At 38.4% G+C, this 26,504-nt stretch overlaps 1 protein-coding gene across 2 annotated transcripts in view; it reads left to right on the top strand.

Annotated features, from left to right (window-relative positions):
• Positions 1 to 26,504, top strand: part of brsk2a (BR serine/threonine kinase 2a) — a 241,652-nt gene that overhangs the window by 194,900 nt on the left and 20,248 nt on the right. Inside the window, exons 8-14 of one of the 2 annotated variants that reach the window (XM_036575780.1) lie at positions 365 to 511; positions 6,276 to 6,307; positions 9,075 to 9,239; positions 11,214 to 11,311; positions 13,640 to 13,790; positions 15,302 to 15,367; positions 24,309 to 24,369. In XM_036575780.1, the coding sequence (XP_036431673.1) occupies positions 365 to 511; positions 6,276 to 6,307; positions 9,075 to 9,239; positions 11,214 to 11,311; positions 13,640 to 13,790; positions 15,302 to 15,367; positions 24,309 to 24,369 (720 nt within the window). The remainder of the gene's footprint in view (positions 1 to 364; positions 512 to 6,275; positions 6,308 to 9,074; positions 9,240 to 11,213; positions 11,312 to 13,639; positions 13,791 to 15,301; positions 15,368 to 24,308; positions 24,370 to 26,504) is intronic. The other variant, XM_036575781.1, reaches the window with a different exon arrangement.

Raw genomic sequence — 26,504 nt, forward strand, 5'->3', positions numbered from 1 at the left:
CTGCGCACGTAGCCTAGCCCCTCAGCCCAGTTGGTTAAAACACTATTCGTTTGATTCTGTTTGACGGCTTCTCTCCCCTGTAGTTAGGCTGTCTTCTGATCATCAGTTATATGAGTCTGGCTTAGCCACGGAGCAGCCATTCATCAAAGACAGATGTCTGTAGAGTGTCAGCACTGCTGATGAACTGCTCAGTTGACAAGAGAGGTGCCAGGCAAAGCTAATTGTGAAAAAAGTTGCTTCTGCTCTATTTTTTACTTTTGAAGAACGTGTTCCTCATCCTGCACTCTAATTGATATCACTCTAAATACTTCTCACTGGCCTGAATTTTACTTTCTCTGTTTCTCGTTTGTGCTCTTTCCTCCAGGGAGCCCTGCCATTTGATGACGATAATTTACGGAACTTGTTAGAAAAAGTGAAGCTGGGAGTGTTTCACATGCCGCACTTCATTCCACCAGACTGCCAGAACCTTCTACGAGGGATGATAGAGGTGGACGCTAGCAAACGACTAACGGTTAGCCCTTTCTTTTTGTATTTCATCCCCGGTCTCAATAAACACCACATCTCCAGTGGTTTGGGAGTAGCTTCTTTTTTGGGCTGTTCTAATTGCCACAGTTACAGCCAGGCATGGAGAAAGTACATAATTTGGGCTGAAGTGAAAATATGGGTGTTGTGTCAAAATCTTACTCAATTAAAAATAGAAAAATGGAGCCAAAAATATACATGAGTAAAAGTGAAAAATTATCTACATTAAAGCGGTTTGAATATAAAAGTTTGAACACCCCCAGTCAAATTCCATGTTTTGCTGCCTTTCTTCCTCTACAGGGAACACATTTAAATATGGTTTTGAAAAAAAGACTTTACTTTGCTAGGGGTGCCAAGACTTTTGCTTATTACTGTAAATAAAAGCAAAAAGTAAATGTTCAAATATAAAAATATAAAGGTTTCTTTTTTGGTGGTGTGATATGGCAGAGTGTGGTGTGGAAAATAATGGATGGCTCTGGTCTTACAATACACAGTAACGAATCAGCATAGTTATGGGCAGTTATGTTTTATTTTAATAGAATTTGTATGAATGTTTTAATAAAAATGAATAATAGAATGAAAAATAAAATAAGAGCATTGGCACTGTCATCAGGAGATCGCACATTTGATCCCTAGTGATGCTACAGCAATCCATGGCCTTGAGTCCAAAAGAGCACAATTAGCCTTTCACAATTAGTTTGAAAAGATGTGGTGGCTGGCTTCACAGGTCTTGGAGGAAGCCTGTACTAGCCTTTACCCTCCTAATGCTGGTGGTAGCGTGTGATATTGTGTGGACAAAAGAAGGTTTTGTTTCTCTTAGAAATGTAACTGAGTAAAAGTACTGAAGTAAAAGTATTCAGTTTCAGTAATACTTGAGTTTATTACAGAGTGCAATAAAGGACAATTACTCAAGTGTTCTCCATCCCTGGTTACAGTGTTTTGCGTATTTGGTGTCCAGTTCTAGACTTTCATTTTGATTTGTTTCTCCATGCTTCACTCTAATTTGTGAATAATTTCTCTGTACATTTTCCACCCTGTTTATAACGTTGGTTGATGTTACATGTTTATTAGCTTTAAAAAGGTACTAAACCGTCACTGGGGTGGTATCCTCAATGGTGTGTCTTCAGTACCCTTTCCGTATTCCATTGAAATTATATTTAAGTTGCAGTGACTCCATAAACCCTGTTTTGTTTTGTTTTTTATTTTAAAATAGTAGGCTATGAAAAGTACAAACATCCTCAGGGAAAGTGAAATGTATCTTTATAACTCATTTAAGGTACACAGTTGGGCCTTTAGACCATCTGTACTGATTGTACCTTTGCAAATAAAAATGTACAGTACCTTTTTTCTGACAGTGTAGCTGTGATAACAGACAGCAGACAATTACTGTAGTGTATTATTACAACGTACAACATCTGATTACTAGACTGAAGTCGTCATACTTCGGAAATATGAAGTAGACACATGTAGGTGTGAGTTTACTTCATCTAAACATAGTCAAATATCATCTCTGCAGCGCAAAGAAACAGCTTTTACTAACGTAATGCTTATAGACATACAGTTGGCACAAATAATTGTACCGTCCCGGCCATGTCCACTTTAGAACAGCTCATTACCCACTGTAGAGTATTCATTGCCCTTGTGCCAACTGTATGTCATACTGTCACTGTATTATCATGAGGGTGTAATGAGAGATGATATAATAAATCAGACACGTCTCAGCTTTACTCAACCTATGCTGCTCTGAAGTTAGTAATGTTCTAAAAATTCATATGAACCTATGATGAAGCTGTTTTTCCATGCTGTGTCTGTCTCTGTCTTGCATTCTCCATTTCTGTTGGATGTGGTGAGCAACCTTGACATTGTGACTTTGGGATAGGTCAGATAATGATACATGGCTTGAGAGAGAGAGAGAGCAGGAGAGAGGGACAGCACGTCTGGAAATATAAATAATAAATCTTGTCTGAGGGTTCAAAGGCAGACTGGTGCTCGTGGCTGTGCCCTTTGTTGTAGCGCTGGCTGCTCTGTTTGTGGAGCAGTGTGCATATTGAGATAGCGAGCTTAGCCGACCAGCACACACACCTCCAGCTATACTGTGACCCTTTTGTCTTTACGCGCTGGATTTGTGCGCTAACGTTCTTCAATGAATGCTAATATCACAGACGTGCGCGAGGCTATCTATCACTGTGCTGTGCGACCCTGCTCCACCCGGCCGCTCTGAGAAAGAGAGGCGTAATGTGTGTTAAGATACTGCAGAGGACCAGCACATGCTGAGCTCAGGCATGCAGGTCTGACAAGCTTTCCAGGGCTTGCTCAAGGGGAATTCAAGGATATCCAGAGGTTTGTTATTATAGAGAGACTCCAGCTATAGGGCCGCAGCAAGTGCTGCAGCACCACTGCTCACCACATTGTTATCCCCAAAGCTATCCTGCTTTGACTCAAGGCTGGGCAATATGGCAAAAACTCAATATTATGATATTCCATTTCTCTGAGGTTTGACAACATGGAGCAGACAAAAAAGCTCAGCAGTACGACATTTAAAAATACTTTCACAACTACACAGTGAGTTTTAAAGTTTCACATACTGCACTGCATTAAATCCATTTAAAGAGCACTTATTATGCTGTCTTCTTTAAGTAGCGATGGTATCCACTGTATGCTCAAAACTGCATATTGTGATGTTATTTCTCACAATAATGATAAAATGTTGTCATATTGTCCTTCCCTGCTTTGACAGGAAGGGGCCATTTGATTGACATGCAAGATGACCAGCCACAAATTGTTGTCATTGTTTGATGTTGAGGAGGAGGCAGTTATCAAAACAGCGTTACAGGAAAAACAGACCCACATGAAACAAAATTACTTACCTGTCAGCTAACACATAAGGAAAAAGTGAATGTATGTTAACACATCCTCTACAAACTTAAATATGGTATTTTCCTGCAAATTTTAGTTTTAACATCTTGGAAAAAATAAAGCATAAAATATCACTTTTGCACAGGCCACATTTTGTTTTTTGTTTTCTCCTGTATATTAAATTCAGCAAATAAATAGTAATTGTGTATTAACATGTGTAGAAGTGTGTTCTTTATAGAGGATGCGTTTCACTTCCTAATTAACAAAACATGCCCACACCTTTGCATAGGACTGTATCTTTACATCTGAATACTAAGGTTTTAAAGTTATTACAGTTAAACTTTCTTTTTTATTCAGTGATTAAATCTTGCTCTGACAGGCCTACTGTTGGGAAAAAATTGCTTCTCATCATACTGATAAAAACTAGTACACATGGATGTAACTGACAGATTTCCAGTAGTTGTGACAATCTTAGTGTACAGTGAATATCAGACGGTCTGTGTACCTCTGAGGCTGAGACTACTGTTGGGTTTGCCTTTATCTACATGTCAGAATGCAGTCTGGGATTTTTTTTCCCCTTAGCTAGTTAGTTTAGCTGATTTGCTGTGGAAGGTGATGATGCCGGTCATGCCATACCAAACTGATTTTGCAGAATCTTTTCCAGATAGCAGCAGAATCTGTAACTAGTGTCAGCCAGGTTGTTTTTCTGTTGAGGCAGTAATCTTGTGGAAGAAGATGTACATTAATGTGTTTTACTGATTTAATTCACATGATTTAATAACAAATAGCAACAAATCTACATAGTGCAAGACTTGTGGAAGGTTGACATCATACAAAACTCCAGCCTGTAAGAAACAAAGCACAGGTGCATGAGAGCACAGCTATGCGAAGTTGTGTGGATTGACAGAGTGGGGTGGTTTAAAGCTTCCATCAGCCTTTTTTCCCCTCCCACACTATTTTCCCATGTTATACAGTTGTTGCCTTAATTTACGTTCTTTATAATCTTAGGAAAATCACATTGAACTGCTGTGATCATCTGACATCTGACACCTCCTGCAACTAACTGGAGTCATTGAGAGTGCATCATATTACTATTACTATTTTCTTGACAAAGATTAAAAGTTTTTATTATTAATAAATAATAAATTACCATATGTCAGCTTATATCTGTGCAATTTTGTATCCTTCAAGTAGCCAATACAATGAAATCTTTTGACAGTGAAACAAATGAATAAAGAATGAACATTTGCCAATTAGTAAGCAGTCACATCACAGTCCTGAAATTTATCCAGCAGCCCTACTCAGCAGTGTCTCTCTCTCCTTGTCTTGCTCTCTCTCTCTCTCTCTCTCTCTCTCTTTCTCTCTCTTTCTCTCTCTCTCTCTCTCTCTCTCTCTCTCTCTCTCTCTCTCTCTTTCTCTCTCTCTCTTCCTCTCTCTCTCTCTCTCTCAGTGGAAGTATGTATTTTCTAACAGAATGTCAGTGTAGGACACAGTGTTGCAGAGTTCATATGAAATGCATGCCACTGCGCTGAAAGATACAGAGAGGACAGACCCTGTGGTCATCCTCAACAGTGTTGCATCATAGTTCATTCCTGAAATCATTCCTGTTCTGTGGTGCAGCATGTCCCACGAAAACTAGGCATACAGCAGCAGCATCCTCAAACACTAACAGAGTTCAAAAACTGTTGTCATCACACTGAGAAATCTGTTTTTGTCGTTTTGCTATGAATTAATGAAACAAATGAAATAAATAAGTCAAACAGTGACAAACGTGACAAAAAAGTCTTCCCACAAAACTGTACCTCCAGCAGTTTCCCATCAAATTGAAATCACAATTCTGCAAACGCTAATGTAAAGACGGAATTTCACTACCTGTTTCAGTGAGCTATGAGTAGGAATTATTATGAGCTAATATAAAATAACATAAAATTAATTAATATTAAATACTCTTGTTTTCACAAACTGTTATCTGCAACTTCTAAAAAGTAAAATTGTGATTTTAAGTAATGTTAACCCTCTGTTGCATATATCATGAGGACAATGTTTCATCTAATTTTCTTACATAAAAAGTAGCTGATTATTAAATTATTTAATTATGAAAAATGACATGTGGGATGGAGCCTTTTTGGGAACGTTGCCTTGAGGTAACATTGTGCAACAGTGGACAGAAATGATACAGAGCTGTCAAAACTTTGGTAAAATGAGTAAAAGAATAGAGTAGTTTTCAAACGGTCGGATTTGGATTTAATTTTTTAAAGTGATGACATTGGTAAAACATACCATATGCTGCCTGCTTAATGTCAGAATTTACTGAAATGTGCTTCGAGCCATTAGTATTGTTTATAAGTTAAATAAACAAAAATAAAGTTGCATTTACTAAATAAACAATAACATTAAAACTCATTTGAAATGAAAGATTGTAGTTCTGTCAACCTATAGCCTACTTTACTTGCTACTGTAGACTACAACCATTCTACTAGTGCACAATGTTGCTTCTAGGTACCATGCACTTTTAAGCAGTTTCTCAAATTGTTGATTGCTGGACAGGCTTGAATAGTTACTATACTGCATTGCATGGATATTAGTTACAATCTCTATGCCTCCAACACAATAGTTACTCTGTGTGTATGTGTGTGTGCACATTTATGAATAATATCACAGTTGACCCCTTTAGGCGCAGTTATGCAAATGTCGATTGGCCATTTTCTGTACCTTCATCTTTGAGCTCTAAATCATTTGTCACTGTAACGTTGATTCATCTGCTCTCAGATTCAGAGTGATGGCAGTTCTCTCTGCCTGTGGTTGCCCTCTGTATAATAACCTCTTCTTTCACACTGCTTAGAATGAAGATGTTGAAGATGTAAAGCTGATTGTACTCTTTTTGTTTCCTCTTGCAGTTAGAACAGATCCAGAAGCACACGTGGTACATGTAAGTGTATCTCTCTAACTGTAATATGTATGTGTGGCAGATAACGGTACTGTGACAGTAAGGGAACTCTGCTAATGCTAATGCATAAGACGGGTTTTGAGCTTGTCTAAACGGAGATGGAAGTGTAGTGTGTGTAGTGTGTAGTATGTAGTGTGTGTGTGTGTGTGTGTGTGTGTGTGTGTGTGTGTTAGATGAATTGCACAGTCCCCACGTGTCACCAGCAAGGACAAGAATCTGCAGGCCCGGCGGGGTTCAGCTGTCTGCTTATATGCCCGTGATCCTGCTGTGTGACTTCCCAGAGAGAGAGAAAGAGAAAGAATCTAGTAGTGGGCTGTGTTGACAGGCCCCCTGTCTCATACCCCTTCTGAGGTCAAAGACACGTTGAGCTGACTCTCCATGGACACCCCAGTCACCTGCACTGTGTGGTAGAATGCTTTGACCATGTTTCCCACAGATGGTAACACCAAAATCTCAGAACCTCTTTACACCTGCTTGTTTCATGCAGCCTGTATCTGGACTGATATCCTGATACAGTTTGAACTATTTACAATAGTCAGTACAGTTGCATTTACAATAGTCCAGAGGACATCAAATCTAGACCTTAGTGTTATAGTTCTTGAGTCCAGTCTTAGTCTTGTCTTGGTCTCAGCGTCATTTAGACTTAGTCTTGTCTCAGTCTTGTGGTTATGTAGACTTGGTAATTGTTCTCCAGATCAGCCTGGTGCAGTGCCTCCATCTGCGCTAACTGGAAACTGTTGTTTTTTCTCTCATTAGCGATTTACTACAAAACCTTCAAACCCTCAAAAAGGATAAAACAATCCTTTCTCTACATGTTTAATTAAAAACTGCTCACTGTCAGTTGAGGATCAAATTGATCATTTCCATTATGGCTTAACTGGATTTTATATTGTTATTATATATAATGTTATTACAATATTATATTATTATATATAATTCTTATATTAATGTTTGTTTATGCTGATTGGTTCCAAAATTCACACACTCACTGAGGGCAGCTCAGAATCTTAGTATTACTCTGTTTTCATTTAATAATAAAAATGAATGTACGTATGCTTTATGTTCACTTGGCTTTTGGTGCTGATTTTAAATAGGTTTTAGAGAAGAAGAGACAGAGAATAACCTCACTGTCATTTGCTTCCATCAGTTACAATGCAATGTTGGACTAAAACTGTAATATATTATTAATCATTAATATTATTTTAGGCTATATATTATTTAAAGTTGAATTTTACTAAATATATTACAAAATGTAATTTGTCAATGTACACATCATGAGTAATGAATATACAGTTAACTACAAACAAATTTTATTTATATTTAAAAACATCTGTATCTAATCTCGGTCTTGTCTCAGTCTCTGCCACTATTGGTCTTGGTCTTGACTCAGAACTATTGCAAGTCTTCATTTTAGTACTGTAAAGAAATTTAGTAAGTTTCTCCACATGCACAATACTTTCACTGACTTTGTTTACATTTCAATTATTTAATTATGCAGAAATTTAAAATTTCCATTTAACAGAACTGTTGAAGTAAATGAGCGAACACTTCATGTCATACAGTAACTACAAAATTCAGGACCTGAAACTGGATTCAGGCCCTCGATTGCTCTGTCACATAAAATGCAAATCATCTCATAAGACAGCAACCTGTGTTTGTGTCTGTGTTGTTCCTTGTCTCCTTAGACAACCACAGTTTCTCTTTGAAAATCACAGTTTTGCATGTTCACGTGTGAACTTAGATTTAATGGAAGACGCTGACTTCGGCAGATGATGTTTACAGGAACCAGATGTTTTAGTCATTAAGCTCATTGAAATATGTGTGCCGTTAAGTAATATATTGGGAGAGGTTTTAATTGTCAAATGTAGCTTAAAGAAACGGATGTATTTACACTTGTAGAACATCTGTGTCACACCACCTCCTGAAGTGGTTTGAGTGATGGGATTTCAGTCTATTTTAAAAGTGTCTTTTGTGTATTTACAGCTGCATTTTTATGTGGATAATCCTTTTCTGGATATAATCCTGATACTGAAGATGCATGAAATGGTCAGGTGAAAACGAGATCTTAGAGAGAAAAACAAAAACAAGTAGGGCTGTCAAAGAACAGTGAAGCCAGGCTCTTCTCTATTGTTGCTATTGTGCATGAACAAAGATGTGCTGAAATACACTAATCAGAGTCATGCAGTGGAATCTGCCAAGCTTTAATTGTGTCTTTTCTTAGAGTGCTGCACATGAAATTTTCAATGTATGTAATTATGGTTAGATATGTGATTACTTGCAATTGTACGTCTGTAGCTGCTAGTTTCACTTTCATGGAGATCTGTTGGTTAAGCCTTTTAATAGATTTTCTTTCTTAAAGTGATAGTTCTATGAAAAATCAAATTTTCATTTAGGAACTTTAATTTTTAACAGTGTAGCTTAAAATGGTTATCGTGGCCTGAATTTTGTCCATACTTTTGTTTTGATTGGTTGTGCATAAATAACAGTATGTCATAGTGTCAGAAACCACATAAGCAAGTCTATGTAACTGTGCTTATGACAGCTTATAACGTAGCTTCAAGATTCAAGAACCAAACTTTGGACACCAAACATGTCTTGGCTGATCAGACACATTTGGGGTAAACAGGAGAACTGTGTCAATTTTTTTTTAAACCAAACTTTCGCTTCAAAGTTGGCTGTTGTGTCTGGGTGCTAAACTGTATATGTGGAGCTGTTGGTCAGCACTGGTGCTTTTTGGTCATTGTTGCAGTGGGGGGAAGAACGAACCGGAACCCGAGCAGCCTGTGCCGAGGAAGGTGGCCATCAGAAGCCTGCCATCGGCCGACGACATCGACCCCGACGTGCTGGAGAGCATGCACTCGCTTGGCTGCTTCCGGGACAAGAACAAGCTGATGAAGGACCTGTTGTCGGATGAGTGAGTGGCTTTGCACTAATCTGGAGTCAGTCAGGGGTGGTCAAAAGGATATTCCAGCCTAAACCTACCATTTAAACAGTTATTTGTTGTGTCATATGATATTCTGTAGTGCAGCATTGCATTGACATCAGTGTTTTCTCACTACAATATCCAGCATTCATTCTGCTAATACATCATACAACCACTGAGAAACCCCCATACACCAATATGATGTAGAGGCTATTAAATACAGACATGATAATTCAGCTTTAAAGCAGTTAACGTTAGCTATTTGACTTCCTTCTACATTTGGGGGTGAGGAGTTTAAATAGTCCACCCTCATGTGTCTGTCTCCAAATTGCTTGTAGTTTTCCAAAAGTTTCTCTTACCTTTAAGATATATCATTAGAAGGGAGTTTTCCTAGTTTTTAACCTGGAAAATTTTACTCTCTGACTATTGTGGCACGATAGTCAGCAAGTCACAGAAAATGTGCTTACTTGTTAAGTTAACGTTTTATGTCCCATTAAATGTTTTTGAAGCATTTTTGGGATATCCTGCAGTTTGCAGCTGTCTCTGTAGGCGAGTGAAGCTGAAAGTACAGCAAGATGGGAACTTTTTGAACATAAACCTCTCAAGAAAGCGCAGAGCTTTAAAGGACATATAAACGTGGCTTCATAATCACTGATTGAAAAAGGCCAGTTGTTATTGTTGAAATCTGTGCCTATAAAATCTTACCAAATGAAAAACTGGCAGTTGAATACCACTGTTTGCTGCTGACAGTCTCTCTTTAAACCCCCATGCACCAATATGATGTTGAGGCTATTAAATACAGACATGATAATTCAGCTTTAAAGCATTATTTGACTTCCTTCTACATTTGGGGGTGAGGAGTTTAAATACTCATGTATCTGTCCCCAAATTGATTGTAGTTTTTCAAAAGTTTCTCTCACCTTCAAGATGTATCATTAGAAGGGAGTTTTCCTAGTTTTTAAACAGGACAATTTTACTCTCTGACCATTGTGGTACCACTGCAGGAGGTGAGTAGGCATGTTCACAGCAGATGTAGAGATGGTACAGTTTTTCATTTTGCTTCTTTAATCCCTTAAAGTGGAATTAAGAATTATTCAGTAACTGCTATGAAGCTTGTTACATCATTGTTTCTAATTGTGTGTCTATAACGTGGTAATGCACTGTATGCAGTTTAAAGAGTTAAACTATAATAACCATTAACTATATAAACCTCAGATAAGGCAGATAAATCTACTTGATTCCAAGCAGGATACAAAAGAATTAAGCTATAATGAAAAAAGTATTGGTTCTAGGGAGAAATGGTTGCCTTTGCTGGCCCATTCAAAACCCCACCAGAATGCACACATGGACACACACAACACAGACTTCTTCAACCATCTATACACACGCACTCACACAGAAAGACCCTGAGCTTGTCTTTTGGACAAGTCATTCGTCAAACAGCACTTACATTATGATGGGCGCTGCGGCAGTGCTTCAGTTATTTCCCTAGCCTCAAAGTACAGCTATTTTCCCCTTCAGATCTGCTCCTTTGAGTCATTCTCTTTCTATATTGAGGTGCTTCATGCTTTTTTTGCCATCTTTCCATTTTTTGTGCTGATGTTCGTGTGGGAGCGGAGTATTTGAGGGCTGAGATGCTGCTGGATGGTGGAGCTGCGTTAGGGGTGTAGGGTGGAGGGCTCGTATATCATATAGAAGTGGCACACTCATCGCCAACCTGCTCCTCACTACAGCCTCTTACTGTCTCTGGCTCTGATAAATGGACCTCGGGATGGTATTCATAAAGCATCACACAGCTGGAGTACTGATCTAAGGCCTGTTTGTTTTACTGTGCTCTGTGTAGAAATTAAATGGAGATACTTTGTAAATACATCTATGACTCATGTTCTGTGTTGTAAGTGTCCAGGTCCATTTACAGCAGGTACTCATACACCAGTCTTCCACTTTCTTTTTCCATCCCCTCAGTGACAACCAGGAGAAGATGATCTATTTCCTCCTGCTGGACCGGAAAGAGAGGTACCCCAGCCATGAAGACCAAAACCTCCCCCCACGCAATGACATAGGTATTCCTTCAGTGCACTCTCACATCACTATGGAAATTTCTTGCTTCTTTCTATTATCCACTAAAGATTTAGAATTCTTTAATATTTGCTGGACACCCACAGTTGTATACAAAAGTCTGGACACCCAGGTCAAATTATGTTTTATTGATTTTCTAAGTGAAAATAAGTCACACATCCTCTACACACTTTAATGCACAATTACTGTTTATTGGCTAAATTTAACATACTGGGGGAAAAATAAATAAATAAATAAAGAAAGAAAGAAAGAAAGAAAGAAAGAAAGAAACATAAGATGTGGCCTGTGCAAGAGTTATGTTTTAAACTCAGCAAATAAATAGACGTTGTGCACTAAATATAGCATAAAATGACAAAAAAGAAATATTTTTTTTAATTATATATATTGTTTACTTCTATTAAACAAACATCATGTTCTTTTCATTTTATGCTATTTGTACCATACACTTTGAGATGATGTCACTGTTTTATTTATATGCAAATAAATAAAATAAATATATATATCCTCCTTATTTTTTATATGACTGCTGTATTTTGAGGTTATGGCCACAGTATCCAGTTGGGGAACAGAAGTGTTGTTCATTTCTGTTTTAGCTAGTCACAGAAAATGTGCTGACTTGTTAACGTTTTATGTCCCATTAAATGTTTTTGAAGCATTTTTGGGATATCATGCAGTTTGCAGCTGTCTCTGTAGGCGAGTGAAGCTGAAAGTACAGCAAGAACGGGAACTTTATGAACATAAACCTCTCAAGAAAGCGCAGAGCTTTAAAGGACATGAATGTGGCTTCATAATCACTGATCGAAAAAGGCCAGTTGTTATTGTTGAAAACCATGCCTATAAAATCTTACCAAATGAAAAACTGGCAGTTGAATACCACTGTTTGCTGCTGACAGACTGTCTTTAACTGGTCTATACTTTATATTCTTTTTGTAACTGGATATATTCTACTCTCATTAGGGTAGGCTAACCTTCCAGTAGTAATAGACAAACTTTAAGCCTTCACAGAAAGACTTACTTGAAAACTGAGGCATACAAAGTAAAGATTATTGTGATGTCTGCCAGGGAAGATGATGCGGGTAACATAGTGCTTTCAGAAAAGACCCTTTTACTGAACTGCCAGTAGCTCTGCTGCGCAGCACTGACTGAAGTGGCCAGGGTTAGCAGGCAGGTCAACAACAGCCACACCTCTGCAGTACATGGTAGATGCTAACACTGCCAGCTAATCTAACTGCCTAGCACAAAATGTCCACACAACAATTTACAAATTGTTACAAATTGTTGTAATGTTACTTAGATACATGCCTGTTATTAGCTTAAAATGTCTTTATTTAAACTAGAGCTGGCATCAGAGTCCAACAAAATGCTGAGCTAACCCCAATAGCTTGGTGCTAACATCACGTACAAAGAGCAATATCTTAGCACCTGGTAAAAAATATATGTTAAATTTCATGTGATTATGAAACATTACTGTGTGATGGCATTGCTTTATGGTTTTATGCTTGAGAGTGAGAACAAAATTAAAAAGTTGAAATGAAAAGCCTTTATTAGCATAAGTAATTAGTGTAGGCTCTGGATAGGACCCTCAGGCTAAAGTGTTGCTCTCATGTATGCTCAGGTATTTCTGTTGACAGATCAATTACGAACATTGGCACAAAAGCATTTAAGCTTCCCAACAATAAAGCTTATTTATATTTTTATTTTATATGGTTATTTATTCCCTCCTTTGTATCGTGTTAGGATGTCATTAGCATTTAATAAATACAGATTGTTTGCATTTCACTGTAAGTCCGGTCCATAAGCCAATCAAAGCATCATGGGGCGCAGGAATAAGGTAGATACACACACACACACAAAATGGCCCACATATACATAAATACTCTCAAATTAAAGCTGACATTCTATACTTTTTAACCTCAAATTCCTTGTTTCATTTCACATCCACTATGCTGGCGTACAGAACAAGAACAGCAAAAATTGTCATGGTCCAGTTAAATATGGACAGCACTGTATGCTGGGTCAGTAATTTGACTCATTAGGCGACACTGCAGTTACAGAAAAAAAAAGTCACAATTCTCCACACTTTCTCACTCCACTTTTTTGTTACACTTCCCAGTCAACACCAGCAGGCCCCAGTGGGCACCACAATGGCTTAATTGCAGTAAGCACTCACAGCAATGATCAATCTGGGATTAAATGGAGCTGCTGAATGAAGCTTTCCAGATCAGTGCTTGATATTGACTGTGGATGCAGCCAGTGTTGTGCTTGTGGGACTGCTTTTGAAATGCTATGTATATGTGTGTTTGTGTCTGTAGATCCCCCAAGAAAGCGAGTAGACTCCCCCATGTTGAACCGACATGGCAAGAGGAGGCCGGAGCGTAAGTCCATGGAGGTGCTGAGCGTGACGGATGGAGGATCACCTGTGCCAGCACGACGAGCCATCGACATGACACAGCACGGACAGAGGTGCAGCAGAACACACACTCACACGCTGTATGTTCACATCTAGTTTTTTGTCTTTGCAAGACACTCTGTGTGTAATTTCTTCCCACACTGACGTGTCTCACTGATTACTCTGTCAGCTGTTAGAACTGACATGAGTGGAGAAGCCAAACTTTGGCATCTAACTCGTCTGAATTTGTTCATTGTCTTAGTGTTTTACCTTATTTTTTCACGCTTTGTGAGTTTGAGTGCCTGTTGGGTAGCTGTAGTTATTGCTACTGGTAGCTCTAATTATGGACATTCTCTCTCAGCAGCTACAGAAGTGCTAATTACTGTAGTTTAACTTAGCTTTACCTGACACAGCTCAGGTTGTTCAATTGACCAAATAATCCAATAAAACACATTAGAGAAATACCAGAAAACATTACCTTGTCTCCAGCAGTAATGTCTCAACTGAGTGGCTTTGTTTTTCTGCCAGAGCTGAGCACTATTATTTTTATTATTTTATTATTTATATAATTTTTATTATTATAGAGAATGAGCTGGTAAACTCAAAACACTGTCATGACAGTTTACAGAACCTAACAGAAGTGCTAAGAAGTCTTAAGTACATTACTTAAGAATTGTGTGTGTCTGCTGTTTTTCTGAGAAATGTGACAACTGGTAGTCATAAATATTACATTCAGTAAAGCTTTTTAAAGCTATTTAAATATTGAACATATCAAATTCAGTTATCTGATATTTTTAACTCCTTAAAATCAGCATCTGTGCCAGTGAGTGTGATTACATACACATTAATAATACAGTTATCTTATTTTAGCATTAACCAGATTATTTTAGTGGTCAGTGTACAATTCCTCAAGTTGAGTTGAAGCTGTTATCACATTTCATGAAATCTGATAAAAACACCTATGATTTTAGCTAAATCATTTGGTAATTCAGTGTAAGTATCATTAATTAATCTTGTATCTTCAGTTTTTCTACATCTGCATATGTGTAGAACTGGAGCAGTAAAGTCTACAGTTTAATTCATGACTGAAACTGTGAAATGGTGACGAATTGCCACATAATATAAAATTTAGAACCATAAAACCTCTCAAATAAGTGTTAGCAGTAAACCACTGTTGAAGCAAACTGCTGCAAAAAGTTTGAAATTTACTTTACAAGCTTCGTCTTTGTTGTGATTATAGGTATATTGCAAAGAGTTGTATGTATTGTGTATTTAAAAAGAAATGTGATTATTGAGTGAGTTCTGTAGACCCAGAAGTTTACCATTATAAGATTACTCAAGTGCTAATATATTTTAATTTAATAATTGCCAAAATGTGATTTTCTGCACTTGTTAGATCATTATGTACATGTAAATGCACAAAATGTGACAGTGTTTCTATTGGTCAGGCCCATGCACACAAATAAAGGAGAGAGCAATGGTGGGGCTTGTTTGTTTGTTTGGCCTGCAGAAGGGGCAGAATGGGTGTATTGTGCAGGACTGCATGGAGATGCTGACTGTGTGTTCACTTTGTCTCCTGCTGTAGTAAAACAGTGTTCAGTAAAAGCTTGGATATCTCTGAGGCCCACCCCAGGTGCAGCAAAGAGGAAAGGTACTGCCATAACTACCTGTCTGACCCTTAAATGGCCCTTACTACACCCACCACAAAGATGCAGTGTTGCTTTTCCACTTCCGTTCTTTTCAATGAGCCCATTTATTAAGTTCATCTACAGCCAGCCAAAACAAAACCCCTCAAATTGGCTTTTAAATATCTTGAATGGGCAGTTTTATGCAGTATTCAAGCTATCTGAATGAGCTTCTTTTGTTGCTGTGCCAGCTGTCTTGGACCGGCCCGGTCGGGCTCGTTGCACGCTGGTCCAGGAGGATTTCATCACATCTGGCTGTTGTTCTCTTTGTCCTGTTTGTTCATCAGCAGCGTTCTGGCCATGCTCCCGTCACAGAGGAACACAGTTGGTGTCCCGTACTTTCATTTCCCTGCTCATTCCCAGCTTGCCCTTTCATTACACATCTTTCATTCGCACTCAAATGTCAGGATGGGGCTGATGGCAGAAATGAAATTGGGAATTGACTCCAGATGACCTGACCTCCAGAATGATACATAAGGCAACTGGGGCTTTTAAAAAATATCATTGAAAGGTAATAGAGTGGTAAGAGAAGGCAGCTGCATAGCAATAGAAAAAGGATATCTGTCTCTTCCTCTGCTTCATCATATTTCTGGATATTTTCTTATGGCAGACTCCCTTGATTTCATGACAGGTTGATTGCATTTGCTTTCACTTATTTAATCCCTAAATTTCATTATACATGTATTTGCAGTTCAGTTTATCAGTCTCAATAATAATGTGTTCAAGTTAGATTTTTGAAGATTTGAAATGTAATTAATAAATGTAAATCTTTGCTGTCTGAATAAAATCTTATATTTCCAGAATGGTAACTTCACAGAAGATTGAAAAATGTTCCTCAAATTGAAATGAATGTAACAAGATATTTTTTCCCATGTAATTCAGGACTATTTCTCACCATTAATAACCAACACAGACACTCTTAAAAATAATAAGGTGACAAAAAGAGTTCTTTGAAGACCCACTTTTGTTTCCCCGAAGAACTATGTTTGAAACAGAGTTTTGTGAGTGTGAAGAACCCTTTAAAGGTTTTAAAGAACTTCCACATTATGGGAAGGTTCAGGTTCCACTTTAATGGCTCTTCCTTCATTATGTGGAGGCAGTGGTGTCGGAACTGGGGGGCCGGGGGGATGTGTCCTCTTCAATGTTTAAATGATGAATATATGTAATAGAGTAAAATACAACAGGCCTCATTCATCAATATCTTTTCTTAAATTAGTTCTTGAGAAAGGTCCTGAGAAAAAGTCTACATCAGAGATTCGTGACGTGTTTTTAAACCGCAGAACTGTTCACACCTTTGTGCTCTTGCATGTATGTAAATTCTGTTCTTACCTAACAACAGACCCCAATAAGAAAACATTGGTGAAAGTCAGAATCTTTGTGAAACGTGCATAAGTGGGTTTTAAGAAGAAATTTCTTCCTAAGCACAGTTGGTGAGTCAGGCCCAACCTTTTTGATATGTTACAAATGCATTTGACAAGGAATCAATACGGGTATTGCGTTCGCTGTCATTGTTTGAAGTTTTGACTGTTCTTCCAGCTTTTCCAACAAGCAGATGTAACATTTCTCAATGTCAACAATGGACATGCCCCCCAATGAAAAAAAAACAGGGCCAGGAGATATTAGAATGTTATAGATATTCAGAGAGTTCATAGAGTTTCATAGAGACATTCATAGAGTTTGTATTTATTTATTTATAGTTTTTGCTAGCATAGCATCAGTTTAGTGATGTTTCGAATAAGATGGCATTAGCAGCCAGCAATTAGCCTATTAAGATAGCTTAGACTTTTATTCTCATCTCTCTCTCATCAGAGTCTGAGTGTTGTGAGTCTGACTTTTGCCTTCAGTTTACTAAGAAGTTGATTGGCTCTTGTTTTTGAAGGCTGAGACTTTTCATAGGCATGTTGATCGTTCACATTCATATTTCGACCAATAAACTGTTGAATAATAAACCTTTTATAATACATCTGTTCTCAGCTATGGTTAGGTATGGTTATGGTTTCACGTTTCCAACTCTGTCATACACCAGTGTTTGGCTGTTCTTTAAACTTTATAAAATTTCTTCACACTCTCACATCTCATTTACATAAATGTTTATCTAAAGAACCATCAACTGAAAGGATCTTTAGGTAGTCAAAAGTGGTTCTTCTACATCATCGTGCAAAGAATGCACATTTTTAAGAGTGTTCTGATGTGCATATGTACATGCCTCTGCTCTTATTCCATTCTGTCACTCTCCCATGATCACCATCTTACTCCTTTATTTGTTTGTGTGTTAATTTGTTTGTTTTTTTATACACATCCATATCACCACTGGAATAAACGGAGAAAAGCTTCCCTGCATCTTCATATTCTGTCCCTGATAGATAGTGTGTTTTGCTTGAACCACTCCTGCTTCACAGCTATTCAGTAAACAGCTAGCGTTCCTCTAGACTTTATACTTTTCTGTTCTTATTCATTTTGAATGGATGGTTAGATGCCAGTTGCTGTTCCACTGTTTTTACTGCATATATTTATTTATTTTTTTCTTTTTGTGCCTAGCACTTTCTGAAACCTTTGAAAACATTGTCAGCGTCTGCTTTGGAATTGGAAATGGGTTGTATGATGTTTTGGGGTTTCTTTGTGTGTCTATGGCTTTCTGTGGGTGTGCTGTGTGTATTACATGTATTTGTGTGTGCACTCTTTTTTTTGTGCTATCTCTCTCCAACAGAAAACTTTTCAGACTCCAAGACCTTTAGATCTTTTGGCTTTAGAGGACTCTAGATCACAGTGTATCAGAAAGAAAACAGGCTCTGAAATCCATTTTGTGACACATTCGATCTCTCAAAACTGCTGATGGAAAGGTCTGGTGTTTGTGGGGATCACATAAAAATAAAACTGTATGGATGATAGCGAATGTCCAGAGATTTCCACTTTTATACCTCTGAAAATTTTACGTATTAGCAATATTTAAAAAGAGATATAAAAAGTTGTAAACAGCAGTTGCCTCCAAGGCTTCTGTGCATATTTCAATATTTCTATATGGCTTGTGAGCATTAGGTTATTTTTGCTGACATTGCTATGGAAGATTTTTTTGACTGTTTATTTATAAATACAGACGGGTGACACATTAAAGGAAAAACCAACATAAAGTGTCTTAGTAAGGTGTTTTCCCACCACTAGCCACTGGAATAGTTTCAGTGCTTCTTTGTATAGATTCTACAAGTCTCTGGAGCTGTACTGAAGGGATTCTTCCCAAAGATATTCCCTCAGTTGGTGTTTTGATGATGGTGATGGAGAGGGCTGTCTAACACACCAATCCATAATATCTCATAGGTGTTCAGTTGAGTTGAGAGCTGGGGACTGCGATGGCCATAGCATTTGATTTACATGATATTCATACTCATCAAACAATTGGGTGACTCTTTGTGCAGTGAGGAGGACTGACCTCCTGGAAGAGCATGGTCATCCTGGAAGAGGCCACTCCCATCAAGATAGAAAAGTTTCAGCACAGGAGTAAGGTGATCAGTCAGAATAACTTTGTATTAATTTGCAGTGACCTCTCTCTCTAAGAGGACAGGTGGACTCAAACAGTGCTCCCCACTGCATAACAGAGCCACCAGACCCCTTCAGTGTGGGAGTCAAGCTTTCAGGCCTGTACTGTCCTCTTGGGCCCAATCCCATTTCACCCTTGGCCCTACCACTCAGCCCTTACCCCTCCGTTTTGTGCATTTACGCCTAGGGGTAGAGTGTCCCGCTTTTTGTTGAGATAGAGGGGTAGGGCAAAGTGTTAGGGCTACATGGCCCTCCAAACAGTGGTTTTTCAGAGGTACACTCCAAACGGAGCTGTTACATCACAACCGCTGCACCATTTAAGATGGACTGGGAAAATTTGAACAAGAAGCTGGTGAATAGCTGACTTCAGCTTCATATCACTGAAGAATAAGGGGTGGGTGATAATAAATAATTGTCACAACCCTCTCTCTTTGAAGGCATGTGTGCTCTAAGTGTAACTAAAGCCCAGCAGCAAGGAATTTTACCCTTCTCTGCTATCACTGCAGACTGGCAGGGTCGCCTACAGAGCACCACTTGTAGCCTGTTAATGAAGTAATGTTCTTTTTTATTTGAGGGTCCCATTTCGTAGGGGAAGATTTGAACCACTACCCCTTGTAACTCAATTCCAAGGGGCAAGGTGACTCGAAAACAAGGGGTAGGGGTAAAAATAGGGAATGGGATTGGGCCTTGGTGTAAGCCACACATGCACTCGCTCACTTGTGGAGAATATGGTGGAGGATGACTCTTCTAACTGTATCACTTTTTTTTTTTACACCACTGAGATTTCAGATATGCATTCCTCTTTGTAATGAGGGGTTTATGAACTGTTACCCTACTGTAATGTCCCTCTTTATGCTGACACACGGCCTGCATTGACCTTCTCAGTTACCTGAGGAACATCTACTCCTCTGCTTTAGCTTACATATCCAACTAATGCCTGAGCATCATGCTCACTGAATGTGTGAATTCGACCACCATTTCCAACATATTTACTGATGTCTTTGTCATAGATCACAATGCAGATGTCTCTTTTGTCAGTCTTCCTATTGAAACAGTTGAATAGTCTTTGTGACTGAAGCTCCTGCCATCTGTGCCCCAGTAAAAACTTACACTTGCGTCTCTTGCTGTCTTGATCCAAAATTGAGGTCAACTGTGCCTGCTCAGCATTTTTATGCATGCCACAGATTGTGGTAGGATGTATTTGCTTAACTGTATCACTCAGTACACCTGTCTGGAGGTTTCTCCTCTCGATTATTTAGGTTTTTTCTTTGTCCCCAGTCTGTATTTAGTGGGTTGTCATGTTATTTTAGTTTTGCTGAAATGGCTTTTGAAGATTTCGTTGACTGAAGATTTGTTTTGTAAGTTATCAAGTTACATTAGTTTTGCTGATATGGCTGTGTACGATTACTTTGACGGCTTATTTGTTTGTGCCAGTTATTATCAACACAAGCAGACTCAATCACCACAATGCATATTGTTCTCCCATAAGAGCTTTTACTCAGCACTTTCTCGGCCCGTGTATTTTGTCAGGCTTTAGTCAGGCGGCTCTCTCTGCTCTGAGCTGCTGCTGCTTTAATCCCACGATGTCTTTGGGATGGGCTGTGTTGTTTAATGTGATTCCTGGCACTCTTGCTGTCTCTTCTGCTCATCCACCCCCTCTTGCTGCTTTAGTGAGCTGCCCTGTGGCATTCTGGACCCACCTCAAACACTTGCAAACAAGAGGCCCTATGGACTGCACTTGCAAACAAGAGGCCGAACAAACTGCCTTATGGGCTGTGTTTAGAAGCAGCATGCTGCAGATCCCACCGCAGCCTGATGGGCCCAGTTAGTGAGAATGTAGCCTCAGGTGACATTTACACAGAGATTTTATTAAGCCATCATGCCCCCACACAAAGCGCTAGTCACATCACTCGGTGTAATGTGTATCAGTGAAATGTGCTGTATTAATCACTGCATATTTTCAGATGACAAGGACAGTAGCCTAAATCACACCATATCAAGATCAACAGTTTATTTGGAACTTTTTTCCTCTATGGAAGCACAGAACTGAAAGATATTTCCATTATTGTATTTATATTTTAATAATATTAGTGCAGAATTCACTCAAGCTGAATATCTTTGCTATGAATATAATTACTTTAAATTGGTTCAGTGCCCTTTTTACAGCTTTGAGAGTGTGCTTAGTGTGAATTTTGTTCATTATCTTAAAATATGATGCCTTTTAAAGTTTCATAATTCAACTAGCATTATTTAAATTGTAAAATGTAGTAATATTCAGATGATAATGTTTAATTAGGCCAAAGGTAAAGTAGCAATATTCAAATTATAAACTGCAAATACACCAAATGTAAAGTAGATTATTCAGATTATAAACTGCAACAAATCCAGAGGTGAAGTAGCAATATTCAGATTATAAACTGCATTAAGGCCAAAGGTGAAGTAGCAATATTCAGATTATAAACTGCAAATACATCAAATGTAAAGTACAATGTTCTGATTATAAACTGCTTTAAGGCCAAATGTAAAAAAGAATATTGAGATTATAAAGTGTAGGAATATTCAGATTATAAAGTTTAACTGGGTCGAAGGTAAAGTAGTAATATTCAGACTATAAACTGCAATCAGGCCAAATATAAAGTAGCAGTATTAGGTCAAAGGTAAAGTAGTTATATTAGGCCAAAGCTAGAGGAGACATATTCAGATTATAAACTATAACAATATATCGATAATAAATTGTGATTATGCCAAATATAGAGTAGCAATATTCAGATAATAAATTGCAATAAAGCTAGAGTAGCAGTATTTAAATTCTAAACTACAGTTAAACATAAATGTACAGCAGCAATGTTCAAATTGAACTGAAATTATATCAAAAGTAAAAGAGCTATATGCAGATTATAAACTGCAGTAGGCCAAATATAAAGCAGCAATATTATGCCAAAGGTAGAGTAGCAGTATTCAGATTATAAACTGTAGCAATATTCACAATATAAACTGTGTCGATATTCCGATTATAAATGTAAAAATGTCTAAATGTAATAGAGCAGTATTAGGATTATGAGCTGCAATTAGACAAAAGTTAAATAAGCAATATTCAGATTATAAGGTGTGATTAGGTCAAATATAAAATAGCATTATTCATGTGATAATCTGCAGTTACACCAAAGCTAGAGTTACAATATTCAAGTTATAAACTACAATTAGGCCTGAGGTTAAGTACATACCTGTGCCAATAAACATCAGAAAATCATGGCAAGAATTTAATTTGTGATGATTTGTATCATAGCATGCCAAAACATTTGTAAGCTAATTAAAATTGTTCACAAAACCACATAAATTGAGCTTTCAAAAAACAAATAAATAAATAAATAAATAAATAAAGCTGGGTTTAACTTAGCAATTGGAACATGTAACAGATATGAAATTCTGTTAATTAAATTAAATATTTTAATTAAATTGGCTCTTGTCCAAAAATCTCACACTGCAAGTTCAATTTCATCTCTGTCTGTCTTCATCTTTAAAGACTGTGTGTCAGGTTGTGATTGATGGGTGTTTGGAGCGATTGTGTGTGGTGTGTTTGTGTGCTGTAGTGTTTCTGGTCTGTGGCATCACTGTAAGCTGTGTGTTCTGGTTGTATGAATAATCAGTGCACACATTTCTCTAACTCCTACTGATCACTGCAGGTTATGAGACACGTGAGCTGTTTTTGCGTTGGTCAGCCGACTGTCCTCCCGCTCACTCACACACTCAGAGCAAACAGTACAGGAGTTTAGAACTGGCCTCTTTCTTACAGTTTCAGCATCTTATTTTCCTTCCTGGTCTCTCTCTCATTGTCTCTCTGCCTTTCTCTATTCCTTTCTCTGTCTCTCTTTTTCTTTCTCTCTCTATTTCTATCTTTCTGTCCTCTCTCTCTGTCACCTCCCTCCCTCTCTCTGTCATTGTCTCCCTGCCCCTCTCTCTCTTCTATCTCTCTTCCTTCTCTCTTTCTCTCTGTCTCTTTCTGCTTCCATCTATTTCTTCCTGTCTTTTACCCTTTCTCTCTCTCACATCTCCTTTTCAGTCATTCTTTCATTGTGTCTTGCTCTTTCTGTCTGTCTCTTGCTCTCTCTCCCATTGCTTTCCCTCTTCTCTCTCTGCCCCCCTCCTTTGTCTTTGTGCCTCTCTCTCTTTCTGTCCCGCTTGCTCTCTCCCATTGCTCTCCCTCTCATATATCTCTTTTTCAGTCTCTCTCTTTTCTTTCAGGCTCTCTCTCTTTCAGTTTCTCTCTCTTTGTACCTCTCGCTTTCTCACTTTTTGCCTCTCTCTTTGTCTCTCTTTCTCTGCTTCTCTCCCTTTTTTGTCTCTCTTGCTCTGTCCCTCTCTTTCTCGCTGTCTTTCTCTCTCTCCCCCCTCTTGTGCATTTCTCTCTCGTATCTCTCTTTTTCTTGATCTCTCTGTTTCTCTCTCTCTCTGTTTCTGTCCCCCATTCTCTCTTTCTCAGTCTCTTTCTTCTTTCTTCAGTCACAGTCTCAGAAGGTTGAATGATAAGAGACAGATAGACACAGCTTTAAGAAAGCACTGACACCAGCTTGTCTCAAAGTGACCGACTCTCTCTACCTCATTTCAGTCTCTATCTCTCTGTCTTTCTCTCTCTCTGTCTGTCTCTGTCTCTCTTGCGCTCAGCACTCCTGTAAAGCTGTTTTATCACGACGTCTGTAAAAAGCAATGTAGAATTGAATTGAGTAATCAGTCGCTCCTGAGCTACAGAGGGGGAGATGAGTTGGTAAGGGTGATGAAGGCATGGATGGAGGGAGAGACTGGGAGAGGATGTGTGACAGGCAGAATAACAGAGGGATAGAGGGAAGAGAGAGAGATGGAGAGAGAGGAAAAAGTGACATGAAAGAAGTGGAACAGCTGGGCTCCGTCTGCACGGACAGCCATCTCGCCTGATGAAGACAGATTGGTGACTGATAATTCATTTGCTCCTGCTCGGAGGTGATTGAAACGTGCGCTGGTGTCTGTGCGGACATCTGTTGGCAGAGAAGAACAACAGGCCTCAGCTCAAGATGAGTGATAATCCTGTAAAGACAAAGGAAGACACTGCTTTGTTAAGTTTATCAGTCTGCGCCTCTGCCTCCCAGCCAGAGGAGAGCATCTTGAGGAGATTTGTCATCGATAACAGTGACATAGATTATCCTTTGTTTAGTGTCAGTGTGGTGCGTGTGTGTTGGATTTGTTTCATCACTGCCAGCCTGGATTTTTCTAAAATCTCCTCCCAGTCATTTTGTGCCTAGAGGCCTTGCAGCAGACCTCCGCTCTGTTTGTAACCTGCTCCTGTGTGTGTCTCTGACATGACTGTGGCTTATGTTCTGCATGTTGCTGTGTGTGTGTCTGCAGATCACGCTCAATCAGCGGAGCTTCATCGGGTCTCTCCACCAGCCCGCTCAGTAGTCCACGGGTGAGTTCCCCTATTTATCTCTGTCATTCTGTTACTGTTCTTTTTATTCCTCGCTTCTGTTGCCAGCACCCAATGCCAACACCCTTTTCATAATCCGCTCACACGCACACTCAGGATTCATCCAGTACTGATACTGTACAGTGCAAACATCACAGACCTCCCTTCATTTATAAAGTTTCCAGTCATTAAGTCATTTCCAGTCTTTAGGTTCAGGAGATATTTCTGAGGAGATTAAATATAAGATAATCCACTTGTAAGAAAGGAGAAAGTCAAAGGAAAATATGTGAAAAAAATGGAATTCCTAAAGCTGGAGTTCCAAAAATAAAAAAAAGTACAAAGAAAATGGAACTCCTAACAACCATGCAAGACATGGTAGACCACCAAAACTGTCACCTTCAGATAAACAGCACTTTCAGCTTTCATATTTAAGAGAGAGGAGAAAATCAAGCTCCACTCTTACTTCCGATTTGAGACAATCCGCAGGTGTTCCTGTCCATCCTTCCACTGTAAGAAGACAACTCAATACTGTGAGTCTGAAAGGATGTGTAGCTGTCTACTGTACACTGTCTTACTGAGAAAAGAAAATAGACAAAAAAGAACATTTAGAAATTAAACAAAGAGACTGCTGGTGTTCTCAGAACAATGAACTGACCACCCCAGAGTCCAGATCTCAACATCACTGAATGCTTTCAGGATTACATCAGTTGTGAGAAGCAGGAAATGCAACCAACCTCTAAGACTGAACTTTGGAGGTATGGAAAAATATCCCTATTCTTTGAAAAAACTGAAAGCAAGTCTGCTGAAAAAGAATGGAAGCTGTAATAAAGGCAAAGAGTAGACACTCTTTTTCCTGATGCTGAGAAAGAATAACTTGAACTTAGTGGTCATTTTGACTGATAATTAAATAAGTGAAGGGTGGTCCCTGTCTTTTGCACACTGCTGTACATGGCTGCTGTATGTAGTTCACAACCAGTTAGAAGCTGAAAACAGAATCTTAAGTACTTTGTCACAACAAAACCTTTTATCTACAGAACATTATAGCAGAGTAGATTTTATTCCAGGTATTTCTGGACCTCTTTTATTGGTCCATTCATCCTGAAATGTTCACACGTTCTAAAGGGCATGTGCTGTTTTCAGATGGCAAAAAATAAATAACCCCCAAAGGTTTTGATAGGACAATGTTGTAATGTTACCACAAGGTGCATGTAATGTGATTATGACTGAATCACACAGGATCAGAGACATCTATATAAATAAGAGATATGGAAATGTCTTTCCTGATTTACTGCATTGTTGTCACAACAAAAACAAAAGCAGGCATGTGTCCACATACCTTGTGCTGTAGTCTTCAGTACTGTACACTTTAGGTCAATACTTATCGGTTTAATTTTGGCCACAGACAATAAAAGTAAGTGCTTGTCGAGTGCCTCCATACTTAAAGGGGCTGCCCACTTACTTTGTTAATCTGTTTATCTGTATGCTTTTAGTTATAGGCTCCTCCATCAATGTACTATTGACCACCAAATAAAAAAAAAACAGATAGTGTCTGTCTGCAGTGTCTAAGAGCAATCAGTTTCACGACTCCACACAAGTGAAGCTGGACTTTCAAGAGCAGCCTGTTCCTCTCTTCTGTCTCTGCTGGATATCGGAGCTGCTGGGCAGATTATTCAAGTAAAATGGAGGTCTTTCTACATAATTTATTTGCTAGTTCAATTTAGACAATAGATCATTCAGTCAGTATAAGCATTTGCCAGCTTCTCTAGCCACATCTCTGGGGTCATTTGAGATTAAAATGTAAATATTTGCAGTTGAGTTGCCAGACCCTTTAAGAAGAAACAACATTAATTTCTCACACAATGTGTTAAAATATTTTTCAACATATTGTCACTTAAAAAAAAAGAGAGATTTTTATTTTTCAACATCTTTTGATCTTTTGGAGGACCTAGAGAAATGCTCCTAAACTCCCTGAAATAAAATCTCTTTACATTAATTTGCATTAAAAGTTAAGAATGTTTTTGCCTTCTCCTGTAAAGTTACTGTTTTGTAGATACTTGTTTTTTCTTTGGACAGTGATGATGTAATGCAGGGGACTGATTTCTACAGTTTATTTAATAGTAGGTAAAAACTGACATAAC

Source organism: Colossoma macropomum, unplaced genomic scaffold (assembly GCF_904425465.1).
Source record: "Colossoma macropomum unplaced genomic scaffold, Colossoma_macropomum, whole genome shotgun sequence".
Taxonomy (NCBI): domain Eukaryota; kingdom Metazoa; phylum Chordata; class Actinopteri; order Characiformes; family Serrasalmidae; genus Colossoma; species Colossoma macropomum.